The 18,577-nt window shown below is 36.0% G+C and overlaps 1 protein-coding gene across 1 annotated transcript in view; it reads right to left on the minus strand.

The window, feature by feature from the left end:
• Positions 1-18,577, minus strand: part of LOC140153547 (ras guanyl-releasing protein 3-like) — an 88,456-nt gene that overhangs the window by 31,073 nt on the left and 38,806 nt on the right. The window contains 2 exon segments of the mRNA XM_072176326.1: positions 4,317-4,422; positions 13,091-13,240. Coding sequence (XP_072032427.1) covers positions 4,317-4,422; positions 13,091-13,240 — 256 coding nt within the window.

Raw genomic sequence — 18,577 nt, forward strand, 5'->3', positions numbered from 1 at the left:
AATAGATATGCAAAAATAAAGTTACTATATTATGCATAAAATACATTGATATTAACCAATTAATAATTGTAATTAGTCATTAAACTTCTACGCCAATAATTATGTTAAATTTGTGAAGGATTCTCCATTCAAAATTGACATGTTACTATGTTGAATTCATATCCGTATGCTGAAATAGTGGCGTACGTCACATATTTACAACATAGTGGCGTATGTCACTTATTTACGACATAGTAGCGTATGTCACTGATACACTACTATATCATACTCAACATGGGGAATGTTGTACACAATTCTCCCACTGAGTGAGATTCCCCAAATCTAATTAGTAATAATACCTCATTACTGACATGCTTGTCTTAAAGTTTGGTAGAATGTAGAGCTTAATACCAGGCCCGTAGCCAGGGGGGGTGCGACGCACTAAAAAAATTGGGGTTTACAAAAAAAGGTCAAAATTTGGGGAAGGAAGTCCACTTTTCACAAAATTGCCCCCGGAAAACAGTCCACTTTATCCAAATCGGCACCCCCACAAAAAATCCTGGCACGGGCCTGCTTAATATAATAGATTATGAAACTTAACTTATCTCATTTTGTCAAAAATAACTGATATGCAGGAATGTCATCCGAGCGATGGTACCATATAGGCCTATACACTATCATACTTCAGTGCACCTAGACCAAATAATAGTTAGGCCTATATGCTAGTAGTAGAGTTTGCACCCTGGTTGTCACATGATCAAAATATGACTAAACAATTGCTGCCAAGTTCTAGTGCAAAATTTTGATAATCGTGAGAAAAGCAGCATATGTTGAAAGAACATAGATAATGTTGTCTGGTTTTATTTCATATAATAGTGGCAATTGGGTAATTAACATAAAACATTTAGATTATGAATCATGTTCAAATCAGGTATACTGCACTTAATATATGATTTTATATTAAGTACATCTGTTGTTTCATCCAACCACTTAATTATGACACAATCCAGCCAGACCAAAGTCAGCAACTAATGAAATTGAGATATGGGCAGAAATAATGAGCAAAAAAAACCCAATAAAAACAAAAATGTAAAAAAGAAAAATCCTGGCATCGCCATTACACAAAAGTAGAATCTGATTTTTTTTTTTTTTCATTTTTCATTTCAAAACCTTTTCAGCAGCTGATCTGAACTCTTCAAAAAGAGATTAACAAAAACACACTAACCATAGGCTTAGGAACCAAGGGGGGGGGCCTGGGGGCTTAGCCCCCTCAATAATTTTGGTGTGGGGCTCAAATACCCTTCAGCCCCCAATAATTCCAGGTGAAGTGAAAAAATGTCATCACACACAAACCAAGAAAAATGGGTGGTTCGACATATATTTTTACAAAATTGTCTGACTCCGAGGGGACCCCCCTCGGGCATCCCTATTAGAATGGGTCCTCAACAAATGTTCATATTCTCAGCCCCCTAATCTTGATAATCTTCCTGATCCAATGCCAACCAATCACACACTGGCAAAGGTACATTTAATGAGCATGTGGCGTAGTATACCTATTCACACCTGGGGTTCACACTAATTATTTTCTGCTTTGCTAGCTCTTGATGCAGCGTAAAAGGTCTGAAAGGTCTATGCAAAATAGCTGTTGTTATTTGCTGGTAGGTAAACAGGGCATTTTAATGAGTGTGATAAAAGAATAATGACTATAATAAATATAATGATTTTTGCCATTAAATATTGAGACCCATAAAGCAAATAAATTTATTAATGATTATGTTAAATACTATTAAACTAACATTGGGTCAAATTATATGTTGTTGAGATAAGAAAATTCTTTTTTTTTTTCAGCGTTTCCAAATTTTGGCTAAAGAGTATAACCAGCTCAGTTCCTCGGGCAGCCAAGCACTAGTTCCAGCGGGTACCGGTCATGGCACTGGGTCCAGGGCTAGCTAAAGCGCATCAGCATCCCATCTTCAAAGCATACATACAGAATTTGCTAGATGAATGTGTTAATGCATTTTTGGCAATTTTACAGTGTCATTTCTGATACACATTCTTTTATAATCCAATAATGAAAGTATATACATTTTGCAATAATCTTAATATGAATTTAGGAATACAATGTTATGCATATAAAATGCACAAATCAATGTTACTTAGAATCCACATGTTTTAGCTTTATTTGGTATTGAGGATGATCTAAAATAAAGAGTTAACATCAAACCTTTTTGAGGATATTCCAATTTTGAAATATGAGAAATTTACATTCAATTTGTCTCAATATATTAACAGCAAACTGCTACAATCAGCGAAATAAATATTGGCACTGAATATGAGGGATGCATGTATGTTATGAATTTGAAGTAGAGACTCTGTCCTGTATCTCACCCTTTCCCACTCCCAATCTGTCAATGTTGGAGGGTCTCACAGACCTGATGACAACATGGTTTTTTCCAACATTAAATTGGGGGGAGTGGGGCAGCTGGGCAGAGATTCACTAAAAGTGTGCCAACACATTTCCCCCTGATTGTAGATAAACACTGCACAGTAATGGTAGGATATTTTCACAGTGTTATTTGTGACTGACTGTGGCTCACTCATAGGGGCGTAGCCAGCTTTTTTGGTCGGGGAGGGGGCAAAATAAAAAAAAATGGGGGGGGCACTGACGAAAAAATTCCCGGTTGCATTATTTTGACCTGGTTTTAACTGGATTGTACATATAAAGTTTTTGAAAAAAAGCTATCATTTATTGGGACAATGTGCGCATATAGCGCACCAATATTTTGTATTTTACCACATATATTGGAAGCCCATAATCGGGGTGAAAATGGCTTTACTGTAACAATGTGTATGGGTAGCAAAAAATATGGTATTTTACACTATTTTGGCCCATGAGCAGGGTTAAGTTTGGTGGGAAACAGGCTATTTGCCCCTTTTCTTTTCCTTTGCCTTCCCGATTTTCTTTCATTTTTTGTCAGAGGGGTGCTTTTCTCTTTCATTTTGTGTCAGGTGGGGGGGGGGGGCATGCCGCCCCCTACCCAAGCAGATCCTGTTGTTATTGTTGCTTGGCTGTTTCATGCTGTTGTTGTTTTCTGTGGTTCATAAGTCTCCCCTAAGGTTAAAATATTTCTCAAAATGCACTCAACAACTTAAAATGTGCATAACAAATCTGAATTAAACTTGTTTTTCATCAAAAGTTGTTTACTGGTACTATAGTAAGGAATTTCATTAGAACAAAACCAAATATTTTACTCACTATTGACAGTTTTGCCTACTTCTGGTCAGACGTATCCTGACTGTACAGGGTATATTTACAGCCAGGAGAGGATCATACACATGACTTAGGTATAGGGCCCCCTCGTCTCTGTTCATGATGTTGGTTCCTCTTCTCCTGATCAATAAAGATTTGTGTAAGTGTATGATTATTTCACAATTAAAATAAAATAAAATATTTGGATTTGTTCAAATGAAATATCTACAAACCTGATGAATCTATTCAGCCATTTGGTACTATATGATAAGTTGTTATATGATAAGTTGTTTTCTCATATGTGATATACTTTTGTGTTAAATTACGAACAGCAGAAGTTCCTCCTGATGAATATCATGCCTTTGATTTAAAATTACCCTCATGTGCAGTTTTCAAAAGTTGGGGGCACTGATCTTGATTTCCCTGACTGTTCAAAACTTTTCATCTTAATTAGCTTGTCGGCGTAATATCTAATTTTCACACCCCCTGATTGGGTTCATTTCACCAACTGACTGAAAAGAGTGTGGGGAAACACGGCCCCATGCCCCCCCCCCTTTGCACAAGCCACTGCTCATGTGCTTACCCCTAATAAACAAACACTTTTGATTTGGGCAGGGTTGTGTAATTTTGATACCTGATTCCAAGATTGTTGCTCAAAGCTAACACAATCATGCAAAATTAAGGCTCTGAGTTAAGTGGTATAGGGTATATTTTTGTCAAAAAAATAGAAGAAAATGCCCACTTTTATATCAAAATTGAAGAAAAGGTGTCCATTGTTACAGCAGAGGCTCAAAAATGTTTGTTGCACATCCCTCATATGGTCATCTGTATTGAGCAGTTCCCCCTTACCACTTACAGACAACCTGATCAAGCAGTCCTGGGTAAGAGGTCAATCACAGCTGCCCTCTGTGTAAAATGCCCCTTACGGGATGCTGGCCAACCGGATATAAGATTTTGATGCCTTTTTAGTCCATTTTGGACAATTTTCATCAAATTTTACCCCCTTGAAAATTGTCTTGCCCCCTTGCTTCCCTTTGCAACCAACTGAAAATAACAAATGTAAATGAAGTACTCTTGTAAAGGATACAGTTGTAAGAATTGTATAGCTAATTCATGTGATGTCATAAACCATTTATGCATTAGGAAAAGTACTCTTGGGTAGGTAGCGTCATCAATCAGTTGTCCATCTTCATCTGAAAAAAAAAGAAACAAATAAAAAAAAACTTTATTAAAACATAAGATATATATATGGGGTTCAAAGGTATAACTGACATAATTTTTAAGGATTTGAATTTCCTTCAAGGGATCGGATAGCAATGTTTGCCTGGGATGTTTGCACAGTATTTTTTGTGGGACATGAGATCACATCAGACACATCATATTGCTCCCAGGTCCCACAAAAAATACTGTGCAAACATTGTTATCTGATTCCTTAAACTTGTGATATCAAACATCATTTGCATCTATGTGGAAACAAATTAGAGAATTTGCAACGTAAAAAGTTATTAATTTTGATTTTTGTTGTAATTAAGTTCTGCTAGTTTCTAGTATGCCAGCCTATGGTTGTTAAGTACCACATGTTTAGTAATAAAATTATGTTAAAGGCCCATGATTCAGCGATTCACTGAAGCAGAGCACCCTAAAATTCATCAAAATTTGCATAGACGGGCTGGTGAAGTATAATAGCAAATTGAATGCTCATTGAGTGCCAGAAATAGGTAAGTGTAATAGCTGCCATGTGTAGATGAGTACAATATACTGTGTGTAAATTGCCAAATGTTCACAGGGCAACTATTACACTTCATCATTGCATCATGATTTTATGAATATCACTTGGGTATTTTGTTTTTTAAAGGGGCTTTTCACTGTGGAGCCTCACTATACATTTGAACATAATAATGATAATAAAAAAAGAAAGATCTTGTAAGTAGGCCTACTCTCAGTCATCATCAGGGTTTGTTTTTACAAACATAATTCAAATTCCCAGGGTCATTATCATACTGTAAAAGTGGTAATTTTCGTGTGCGTAATTTTTCACGCTTTGCCGATTTTGAACTTCATTGCTTGTTTTTAATTTTGCAATTTTGAGTTTTCTTGCATAGACCTATACATTAAAAGAACATATGTGACCCATCACATCGAAACACGGCAGTTGTCGTCAAAAATGAACTTGTAGGTTTCTTTACCAGACTAAAGGACAGCTTTTAAGCTTTAAAATGACACCTCTTCCATTGATGTCGTATGTTGAATGGTGATTTTATGTGACAAATAGGATTCAAATTGCTTATTATTTTCTTTATTTTTCGGGGCACATTTTCTTTATTATCTTTAAATGTGGGTTTCCGACAACTGCCGTGTTTCGATGTGATGGGTCACATATTAGCATGTTTTCATTTTTGCAGTAGCTGTGTTGTGCACGAAAAGCGTGAAAATGAATGAACCGCGAAAATTTCCACTGTAACAGTAGAGCATCTCTAGAACCCATAAAACAACCGTCAGTCTGCAATTCTGATTTGCGTAGTGGGACGGACTGGCTGACTGGCCTGGGCATTTTACACAGATCCCAATTTCTGACTATGAAATGAAGAAAAATGCAAATTCTATGCCTTGGCAAAAATTCAGGGGGATTCCCATTAATTTTACACTTGTACGTCAATGCTGGGATTTACATTTTTACTGGTCAGTATTACGGCTCAGTTTTGGAGACAATTATTGCTCTTTTTTGAATATAGATATACAACTGAGTATTTTGCCGCCTATCACTCCATCTATCTACAAAATGGAAATTTGACCCGAATCATCTTGCTGTTTAAAAGCAGGATGGTCTTTAGAAGTCTAAGGCTACAAATGCATTTTTTTATGTCAAGCATAACAAGGCATTAACAGCTGAGATCAAGGAGATATCCAGGTGGTGGTCGCCGTGCATTCTCTAAATTCAGTAAATTTCCATCGTCAACCATGTAATTGAATGGGATTATTTTGAAATTTTAAAACGCTTGAAATATCACAAACAAATAGGCCTATGTTAATAAATAATATAAATACAAGCTAAAACCGTTGGGGTTCGATAATGAACCCCACAAAACTAACCGAGTATATGGAAAATGCCATACGACCGGGCGGTTTCACAAGTTGCTGGCTCGATCATGCCACTCGCCGCCTGGAGATAGCGCTTACAAATCTTTGGCCAGGCACAAGTGATCTGATGAACGAAGGGGGTCGCCGTAGATAGCTGGTCGGGGCTATTTTTACAGGACGGTCAAGTGTAGCCAACAATCGGGCTTGTTGTAACCCTGATCGGAACCGACTGTAACAAGGTCTTTTATCATGGATCATCTGCCCCGCCTTTGAGTGGATAAGATTTTTTATTTTATTTTTTTAAAGTATATAAGCATCATTGGTGGGATGGGGTGTGTAGGTTAGATATTGGGCTATTCCATTTAAAATCCACACTACCCCTGTGGAAGATTTTGGAAATATCTGCCACAGGGGGGAGTATGAATTTCAAATGGAATGAGCACATTAGGCAGTTCCATTTGAATTTCATACACCCTCTGAGAAAGATTCAACCTGAATCTTCAACTGGGAGGATATGTTTCAAATGGAGCTGCCTAAAGTGTTTGTTCCATCTGAAATTTATACTCCCCCTGTGGAAGATTTTAGAATCCCCCTGTGGAAGGTATTTCCAAAATCTTCCACAGGGTAGTGTGGATTTTAACTGGAATAGCTCATTGGTATGGTTTCCCAACCCCACATCTATTAAAGTTAGCATATAGCATCAATAATGCTAATTATCTGTGTTTTATTAACAAGTTTTGAAAATATACATTTTTTTTGTGTGTGAAAAATGTCTAATTTAACATCCAAAACAAAATGCATTATATGTATTTCCTTTAAATGACATTTCTTAAAGTGGCATTTCGTGATACACAGCCTCATCCTCCCACTTTTCTCAAAATTTTTGAGAACTTGCTGCCAAATATTTTTATACCACAGGAAAGCTCTGGCTACATAATGTTTATGTCCCAAAAATTTCTTGTAGATTAATTTGTTTAGCAAAAATATTGTGAATTATGTTCTGGTGATTAACAGAATGAAATTACAACACAGCTGCATATGGAGCAGTCTATTGCATATAATCATGCATAATTGCAAACCCAACATCGGAATCAACTAAAATTTAGGGAATCAGCTGTTTTTGTGGATATCTACTGAAAAATGTCATAAAAAGTGGTTGCTAGAATCACAAAATACCCCTAAGTACTTGTGGCAATAATTATGTTGAATGTGATAGTACTGAGGTATAGTCAAATGAAGGGACCACTTTTTATGCTAAACTGTTCAAAATAGGGGGGCGAGGTCCACTTTTTGCATACGTACTTACTTACTATATGTGTGCCTGGATCTATAGATTTGTGAGGTTTCTCTAACAATGTGATTGAGAAAGGTTGCTTGCCTTTCTCTTTACTTTATAACCACAAAATCTATATACTTCCACTTAAACAGAATCCAAATTGCTTGAAAAATAAACATTGAATTTCTGAAAACAAATTATTATATATATATGATTTGATTCAAGATTTCGTCATCATTTTCTGCGAAAGACAAATCACGTAAGTGGTAACCCACTTTAATGCGTATTATTCAGTGTAACTGTGTACATATATTCAATTCAATAGTGATTCAATAGGGTGAATCTACTAGTTCATCAGATTACTGCGCACTCCTCGGCCAGCCAGGATATGGCAAGCCAGCTTTCGTAGAATAGATTCTAGCTAGGCTATGTATATTTTATACACCTGTGTATGGTGTAATTATTGAGCAGGAGTTACCAAGCAAGGCCGCTAGCCAGATATTCATTATAGGGTAGGCAGGCAATATTATTGGGAACTTGATTTTGCATGGCTTAGTATGATATCTTTCTTGAAATTTACCGTTAATAAAATTTGAGCAATTTATATGATTAAATTGATCAAAGGGCCAAAACATTATAGTTGTGTTAGGCCCCCCAAAAAAACAAGTTTGTTTCCTGTAACGTGCACGCATTACGTTTTTGACGGCTTATTTTGCGCATTAGAATTTTTTTTTACTTTTCAAATAAAAAAAACCCCAAAAATGGAAAAATCACAAAAAAAAAAATATAAAACACTACTGGGGTAAACATTTAAACATTACACACCAAACAAGCATAGTGAAAAACTATTGAGAAAACATCACACATTTTTAATACCTTTTTTAATCTGCAGGTTGAAAGGGGATCAGAGATATTTTTGAATATGAAGAAATATGATATTTGTGTGTGTGTGTCGGAGAGACCCACTGTAAATCCCCATTCCAATTTGCAGCAAAAAAAATGCATTTCGCATTTGACTTTTTTGACCTGCTACAGGAAATAAACATGTTTTTTTTTGGCTTTAGGCAACTAAAAAGCCCTGGTCTACAGGCAGTCATACTCTCCAAGTAGGGTATATCAGTTGGGATTTGTATTTTTTATTTATTATTTTCTAGATGAGACCTAAAAATTACAGATAGTTTGAAAAATTAATCCACTTCTGCCAAAAACCGAGTCTGTTTTTACTTGAATACAGCTATAAAAACAAATCCCCCCAATGCAAGATTTGGGTTAGTCAGGCCCTTTGAACATGTTTGTTTTCATGTCGCCTATAACCTTCATCCACAACAAGTTTCTAACAAAAATGCCCATAAATAAAATAAAATTACAGGATTAGAATTTCTTTGCCTTAACGGCAATTTAGCATAAATCTTTTATTTAGTTGTTCACAGCTAACAACTGATTACGGAATTCCAAGATTCACACAGCTTAAAATAAACCCCCCTGTGGGTCTTGTAAATGAAGTGGCAGCACTGGGGGGATGCCACCAGTCAGAACTCTTGCCCCCAGTTGCCCCACCCCAACAAAAATGTGTTAATTTTGCCCCCCCTGAAATTCACTTTTCCCCATACACCCGAAAAAATCCTGGTGCTGCCACTGGACTGGGTTAATGTTAATGGCTCTATACCCAAATATGAACTGACTATGTAGAGTATGGTTTCTGAATTTGGCAATATTGGGTGCACACATGAATTGAAGTCTTAGGTAACTACTTTTAATCTATACGAGTGAATATTCACACATAGTGGTAGATAAAATCTTTTTAAAACTTTTTATCTATTTGAAGGAATATTCAGTGATCCCAACAGAAGGGTAATTATATTTTAATTGTTTATAAATAATTGTCTAAATGTGAAAGATAAGTCATTAGTTTTGAAATGAAAAATTTGGCAAAAAGCAAAGAAAACAGAAGTATTGACAAAGTTGAAGCCCCATTCAAATACATTGTACATGTAGCTAATTTCTCTAGGTTAATGGAAGGGGTATGAACGTTTGGACAGTATTTATTGTGGGACATGAGAGCACATCAGACATATCGAATTGCATTCTGAATACGAAGAATGTCGTTCTGATATCAAATAATTTGGATTTTTTGAAATTCGCAATGTAGTACACATTTTATGGCAAATGATTAAAAATTGATATTTTTGATATTTAACAGTACTTTCAAGTAAACTTTATAAATCTGATGATTTATACTTAAAGTGTATGTAGGTGGGATGAAAAGCCGACGATCAATTGAAAATTTTGACCTTTACATTGAAGATATGGATTTTTTCCCAAAACACCTATAAAAATTAGGTCTTTTGGGGAAAAAAAATCCATATCTTCTATACGAAAGGTCAAAGTTTTTAATTGATCATCGGCTTTCCTCCCAGCTACATACACTTTAAGAATATATCATTAGATTTATAAAATTTACTTTGAGGACTGTTATATATCAAAAATGTGAAAAATATCAAATTTTAATAATTTGTCATAAAATTTGTATTATATCGTGAATTTCAAAAATGGAAATTATTTGAATCAGAAAGACATTCTTCGTATTCAGAATGCAATTCGATATGTCTGAATGTGCTCTCATGTCCCACAAAAAATACTGTCGAAACACTCAAAATGCTCATTCCAGATCCCTTAAGTAGAGAAATTACAGATTCATGTATTGTATGTCTCATTTTGTCTTTAATACTGAGCTATGTTAGCCCTGGATATTAGCACATCTATGACACTAACAAAAGTGCCAAAATCTGAATTTGGATGACTTACGCTTCTCCGGGTTAGCAAATACCTGAATAGGCTTTTAAATGCCCGATCCCATCACTCTAATCCTAACTACACATGCTCATGGAAAACTCTGCGAACAAAGGGTCATTAAATTAATAGATTTTGCACATTTCTTTTTTTGCGACATCCAGGAAAACCTTCTTAAATAAATTACAAAATTTTTGAAATTCTCAAAAGGGGTATTTTGTCCTGCTCCATCTGCTCGTTAGAAAGCATGCAGTAATTATACAATCTTGGTTTTAATCAAGCAAGTTAATTTTGTATCAACATTTCCTCTGCAGATAATATTACTTTATGTTTTGTTTTAACAAGGTGATACATTAAGAATAATTGAGGGTATTTTAGGCCCAAAATATTTGATTTTATAATAAAAACACACACAAAACACAAAAATGGGAGTGTTTTCAATTCCTTTTGACAAGCACATATGTATCAGGTAGTTTGATAATGATAGGACTGGGGTTATGTAAATTTATTTTTTTCTTTATTAGATCATTTTCATCATGATATTTGCCATATGCACATACAGTTACACACGTTAAACTGTTTCAATAATTCAAACACATTATTGACAAACTTTAATGTGTGTTGGTCTTGTAAATCAGTGGATGTATCCTTAAGGGTATACGAGGTATTGTTGGTCGAAGCAGCCAAAAAAGGTGATTTTCATTATCTGAATCAATATATTATTGAAAAATAACACTTTGGTATTTTGCAAAAGTTCATTCTACAAATCATATACTTTGAAAACTTGCTTAATTTATTGTTGTTAATGAGTTATGTACGTTTTACAAAAGTGTTGTTGTTTCAGCCCTCTTTACAACATAACTCAAGAACCACAGGACCTACAAACATATATCTATGATATTTGAATTCTTCTACATGCTCGCTATGAATTGAGCAATACAATTTTTGCTAAAGCTCACTACAATTCGCAAGATGCTGTGAACTACTTTTTTTTCTGCTGCTTCGACCAACAATACATCGTATAACCTTAACCAAACCTATTTCTATCTCATTGCTTTGAGGTAAGCTTACATTGAAGAATTATGTAACCTATGATTATTAGTATCAAAACATGCAGTCACATATGAAGATGACTACAGAACATAATGTATGGAGTACGTCACTGTTTCGTATTGATCTACCGCATCAATGCATTGCAATAGAAGAGTCATCAACAGTTATACATTCAGCCAGCCAGCCAGTCGGGTCTAGTATAGGTTTCTCCCTCCTCCTTCCTCTCTCTCAAATTTTGGCTGTTCCATTTAAAATCCACACTACCCCTGTGGAAGATTTTGGAAATATCTTCCACACAAGGAGTATGAATTTCAAATGGAATTAGCACATTAACCACTTCTTTTTGTAACTCAGCCTCCCTCTGTGGAAGATTCAGGTTGAATCTACAGAGGGTGTATGAAATTCAAATAGAGCTGCTTAATGTGCTAATTCCATTTGAAATTCATACACCCCATATGGAAGATATTTTCAAAATCTTCAACAGGGGTAGTATAGATTTTAAATGGAAGAACCCGTAATACACGTGAATAGGGCACTTGTTATATATGTCCCTGTTGTATCAACAAATCAAGATGTGTCTGTCTATGTATCCTATAACATATAGCCTGTTATTTCTTTTCTATAATGTATGCCGGCCAGCACCATATTGAAATGAAGAACCGCATCATCAGTATAAATGGTGATGATTTGAGGAAGCCAGATTGAGCCTCTAAGGCATGTCTTATACCACTCATTGCATCCGTAATATCACGGTCTCAATGAAATTTGAGCCAAATTTTGATGACCTCTGTGATTAAAAATCTCATGCGTAATCAGCATTTATGGTCACTGTGGCAAGCTGAATTTTGTTCTGAAGTGAGGACTCAATCATTAGACCCAACCTGACTTACAATTATATCTTGTGTCAAATCGTGTTAATGCCAAAAGTCCCTTTTTTGAGCAATCTAGCAGTATCTTTCATAAAGGCTATCCATGTAGTTAGCCATAACTTCTTAGCTAGAAATTCCAGGCCACTCCCTATTCCAACGGTCTGCTATTTCCACAATCCAATTTGTTTTGAGGATCTGATTCTGTTTTCAGAATGGCTGCCCATCAATGTATGAGAAGAGAATGGCTTCATTTTTCATAGCGGACATTCAGAATATCAGACTTTCAGAGTATTATTAAATAAATCTTCGGCATGGTAGCCTGTGACAGATATTTGGCTATTCCGGTTGAAATCCCTACACCCCCTATGGAAGACAGGACCTTAGTCTCCCACACAGGGAGTGTAGAAATCAAATTGAGCTATTCATTCAGGTAACTCAAAATGAAATGCACACCGTGAAAGACTAAGGTCCTGTCTTCCATAGGGGTGTATGGATTTCAACTGGAATAGCCCTTCAACATGTGAGTGACCATACACTATGGCCTCATCCCAATGACATAGTTCAATAACCTCAATTAAACAATCATAGTGCAAAATTTGACCTCAAGTTGCAGAGTATGAGTTTTTGTACCCAAATTTTCAAAGGTCATTCAATGAATGTACAAATGTATTGGGGTTAAAAACTGTGCCCTGATAGATGAGCATGTTGTAGATCCTTGTGATACTTGAACTCTGAACATATTATATTCAAATGCATGTATTACATGCATATCTTGAATGAATTGAGAGGACTTACCAAAGCAATTAACACAGATCTCAGCAAGTTTAGGCTTGGGTGCTGATTTCAGTGCTAATCCTGGGATGCAGACTTTCTCATCGTCCCCATTGTCCGAGGTTGATGTCAACTTCCTCCTCCGAGGACTGGTGGAGGAATCAGAAGTCATTTCTGTTGGAAAGAAAATAAAAAAAGAAGGAAGAATTGATTAAAACAGAAGGAATAATAACTCTATTATGTTCATGGCCATTTTCAAATTGTTACTATCTACATGTATATCATTAAAAGTACTCACAGTCATGGGTGTTAATCCGGGGAGGGTGAGCGGAGGATGTGTTCCCCCCCACCTTTAACAAAATGACCCATTTTTTGTTCTTTTCAGCCACTCACAATTCTAGCCGATTGCCCTCCCCCACATTTCAAGCTAGATTGGCGCTAATGCGCACAGTAACAACAACAGCAAAAACCACCACTTTTAATGCACAAACCTATTCTCAACACTAAGCACGGAACCCTGTACAAAGTATTAAATGAGAGTGTCATTTGATGTAATGAGGTGACGTATCATGTTGCAAAGGATTCTGGGAAGGGTAAGATATCTTTTCTCAAAAGTAGTGTTCTCCCCCCCTTTTTTATTTGTATTTTAATACTTTCTATAGCACATGAAAACAACATATCAGGTATCTTATAGTATACCCAATTTCAAAAGGCCTTTGCTGGTTTCTGTACCCTCAAAATGGGCAACAATTAAAAAAAAAAGCAATATAAAATTAATCTACTTCAAATCACTAATGTCCCAACACCTGGGGCTCACTATATCCCACAGTACACTTTGAAATAAGTCACGTCTTCCATACAGGTGATACACTTTGATTTTCTCCACATAATTAATTTTTCCATGAAATTCACATTTAAAAATGATAAAAATACATGCCCTTTTACTTGTTTACGGCCATTTTGCTCAATAAGTAGAAATATCTGCCTTGATCAAGTTGTTTTGATATTTTCATTGGTCAAGATGTTTTGATATTTTCTTCTTATATATACAAGCTGCAACACTGTTCCCATGAACTGTAAATAACCCCCCTGATTTTATTTTTCTGAAACTATCCTAAATTCCCACAAAACAAGGTGAGTTTCTCCTCCAAAATATGCTATTTTTAGCAAGATTCTAGCAAAATTGATAATTATACTATTGTTTTCCACGCATATCTTTAAGTCTAGTGACACCTAACGAATCTCTGTCTATGTGGAAAGCATTAAGATATACACACGCATAGCCAGTAAACTTGTTGACGTCACTCCTAATTCTTGGATGCACACGCTTCTTGTTTTCAGGCTCATTCCCTTGAAATTACACACCAATTTAGTGATCAATGGCTTTCAAATGTCTGATATCACAAAAAGTATGCCATAGGGAAAATATCAAAAATATGCTGCTCAGTCGTACAAGTAAACTGTCCATGATGGTAGGTTTCTATTTCTGTAACATATGTGAAGAATCTAAAAGGAGTAGTTTATTTACCAAGCACAATAAAATTTAAGTTCAAAGGCTAATACGGTGTGTACAACATTGAAAAACAACATACTGTTCCTGAAATATGAATATTTTCATGCTGAAAAAGGACAGAATTTGAACTCTTGCTTTTAGCCATAATTGGAAACTTATTTACCTGCTTATTTTGAGACACACATATCAATTTCAAATAATTTCAATCTCTAACTATACTATATGACCAGCTTGTAATTATAGGCGGGACTTATAACAATAAGAGACCGGTCGACTGCATATCCGTCAGTACACGCTTTTCAATACGGAATAAATGCTAACCTCTCGTGACATCATCCAAGCAGCAAAGTTCATTTCCCATTGAAAAGCGTGTAAAACGAATATGCAGTTTACCGTTCTGATCAGGTATATTGCTGATAGCAATTATTAGGCAAACGTGATGCATGCTGGGAATGAAAAGGGCTGAAGCCCCCGCACTTTGTTAAAAATCATGTAAAATTAGCCGTTTTTTGGCCATTTTAACCATTAAACCCCGCATAACTCTGAAAGACCCTCTGAGCCCCCGCAGGAAAAGATCCTGGATACGTAGGTGAAGTATCATTGAAAACAATGTTTTTGCTGTCAATTAGAACAATATCGGTAAATTATTGAAAGCATAATGTGCTTTAAATAGACACTGACAATAGTAATTCACTTACCCATACATCATAATGAAAACAATTTTATTCTTATCATGATTTGCAAATCAAATGTGTGATGTGACATACTGGGCTACTTCAGTTGAAATCCATATACCCCCCACTCGAAGACATGACCATAATCTCCCCCACAGAGGGAGTTGATTTCAAATGGAATCACCCATTTAGGAAATCCCTTTTGAAAATTCACATTCTCTGTGTGGGAGATTATGGTAATGTCCCGGGGGTACTCAAGTTTGGTTTTGGTAGGGATGTGCCGCTGAGAATGTGAAAGTGGACCCATAAATATACCAATTTTTCAAGAAATTTGGACCCATTGATATACCAAAAGTCAAAATTTTCGGCCAAATTTAACCCAAATTGTCTTAGTTTTTACAAATTTTCCCCAAATTGTGGGGAAATTTTGGCTAGATTAAGGAAAAATTTGGCTATTTCCCGAAAAAATTGAGGAAATTGTGAAAAACAGAACCCATTCATATACCAAAATAGGCTTTGAAAAAGGGGTCATTGATATACCAAAAGGCTGAAAACGCTACCCATATTTATGCACGTCCCCCGTATGGTCATTTGTACTGAGTACCCCCGGTAATGTATTCCATAAGGGGTGTATGGATTTCAACTGTAATAGTCCATTGTCATGTTAGGTTATATAATAATTTGACGTGAAGCATTAGAACTGAGTGAAACCATAGATCGTGTTTTTTGACGATCTATGGCGAAACCTGCAAATATTCAAACCTAGATATAGCAATGTAAAATATCTTGTATTTTATTTGTACACATCAATAAAAACAAACAAAAAGCACACTCCACATTCATAAATACACCCCCAAACATACGCCTCCGCATTCATAAATACACCCCGACATCCCCCCCGACATACATACACTTATAGTAGTTATTTCATGAATTCAGCTACAACCACAAAATTTATAACAAATATATTAAATAATGGATTGCAAGAACGGGGCAGGAATGAGCACTACTAAATTAACAATATGCTAAATGGGCTATTCCATTTAAAATCCACACTACCCATGTGGAAGATTTAGCTAAAGTCATCCACAAAGGGAGTATGAGTATTGAATAGAATAGAAAATTGTGTAACTTTCATTTGAAATACTCATTCCAGTAGTGGAAGATATAGGTAATGCCATAACACAGAGGGAGTATAGGTTTCAAAATGATAACCCTGATTAGTTACATTTGAGAAATATACTCCCCCTGTGGAAGATATTTCCGAAATTTTCCACAGGGGTAGTGTGGATTTTAAATAGCCCAATGTTTCTTTCGCTTCAAAATGTGACAATATCTTAACACAAAAATATTGGCATAACCAGTATATTCCCACCCCTCAGAAACCCGGGGGGGGGGGGGTACTTTGGTTTTGGTAGGGACGTGCCGCTGAGAATTTGAAAGTGGACCCATAAATATACCAATTTTTCAAGAAATTTGGACCCATTGATATACCAAAAGTCAAAATTTTCAGCGAATTTAACGAAATTGTCTTAGTTTTTACAAATTTTTGACATTTTTGGCTAGATTAAGGAAAAATTGGGCTATTTTCCGAAAAAATTGAGAAAACTTTGAAAAAAGGACCCATTCATATACCAAAATAGGCTTTGAAAAAGGGGTCATTGAGTACCCCCGGGTCAGAAGCACACCTGTTAATGTACAATTTAATTCAGATGAGCATTTAAACAAAGGGTATTGCAAAAAGTGGTAAAACTACCTTAATTTCTTGTTACTATGGTAAATCTATCATCTAAAAAAGTTCAATAGCACAAAATTTGAGACACAATACAAATGTGACGTCAATTCGCTATAAATACCGATCACATTATCATGAAGTTTCCAAAGGTCACCCACAAACAACGCACCCAGCATACACTCATCAATGACCAATCAGGGAACATCTAACCCTATACCACAATTCATTGCAACAATTATTTAAAAGCAGGTTATTAAGTATGAAAAAAAAAAGAAATACATCTTCTATACCCGGGGGGGGGGGGCACTCAACTTCAATTTTGGTAGGGGTGGGCGGGGCGGAGCGCCGAACTTGGGAACTAAGAACTGATTTTTGGGCAAAATAGGGGCTTGAAGAACTGAAATTTGGGCCAAATTATAGGCTGTTGAGCTAAACATTTCTAAATTTTTTCCAAATTTAAGCTTAAAGAGCTACAATTGTCAGAGTTTGAGGCTCAAAGAACTGGAGCAGATTCAAATGTGGGGCTTAAGGAACTGCCGGAGAGCCTGAACAGGGACCCTTGACCGCCGCACATACCCGTACCACCTTAACATGTGAGTGCCCCCCCCCCGGCTTCTATATAGCTTTCTTCTGGGAAAATTGGGTGTAACTTTTGATTCCCCCGAAGTAAAATTGCCATTTTAGTTCAAATCCATACACCCCCTGTGGAATACATAACACAGGGCATGTAGATTTCAAATGGCGCTACACATTCATGTTTTCTTTTAGTTTAAAAGTGTGTGCAAGTAAAGTCAAAATACTAGGTATAGGTTGGGGCTTTGCTGTTCTTTCACACATCTTTTAACATAAATGCACCAAAATTGTGAGATTTTTGGTGCATTTTCCCATAATTATTCAAAATACACTCAAACGTGGATGTGTGCTTTTCTGTTTTTTCTTCTTTTTTTCTTTCTTATTTTTGCAAAAGAAAATTAGGACAGATTTACTGGGGGTTCTTAGTTGAATGTTGTCTCCAATGCATGATGGGTAATTGGTTATACTTATACTAGCTACAAAACAATATCAATTGCTTATCTTCCCTTTCACTTCACAAATTCAATATAGAAGTCAGTGCCAAAAGTGTGTAAGTGCAATAGCTGCTATGTGTCAATGAGTACCATATACTGTGTGTAAATTGCCAAATGTTCATAGGGCAGCTATTGCACTTACCCCCTTCTGGTACTGAGAAGTCAATATTTGTGTTTACAATACACATGTAAAAACTCCCACATATGCATGCTGATATCAAATTTTGCTCTAGTGCATCGGTGATCGAGAATTTTTTTTGCGAGAATCCATTAAGCTAAATGACTAAAAAGCTTTAGGGGCTGTAGATGAATATGATGGTGCACATTCATCGTAAATAAATTGCACTAACTATTGTACTTCTTTTAGTTCACTTGAGTGAGGTTGCAGCGTGTTAGCATGCACGTATCCCCCGCTACGTATTCATGCGTCCAAACTCAGGCAAATACAACCCAATATAGTATTACTTAAGCTAGATACGTTCCATTTATCAAAGCACTTCAAGTTAAATTTTGTAAGTAATA

This window comes from Amphiura filiformis, chromosome 5 (assembly GCF_039555335.1).
Source record: "Amphiura filiformis chromosome 5, Afil_fr2py, whole genome shotgun sequence".
Classification (NCBI taxonomy): domain Eukaryota; kingdom Metazoa; phylum Echinodermata; class Ophiuroidea; order Amphilepidida; family Amphiuridae; genus Amphiura; species Amphiura filiformis.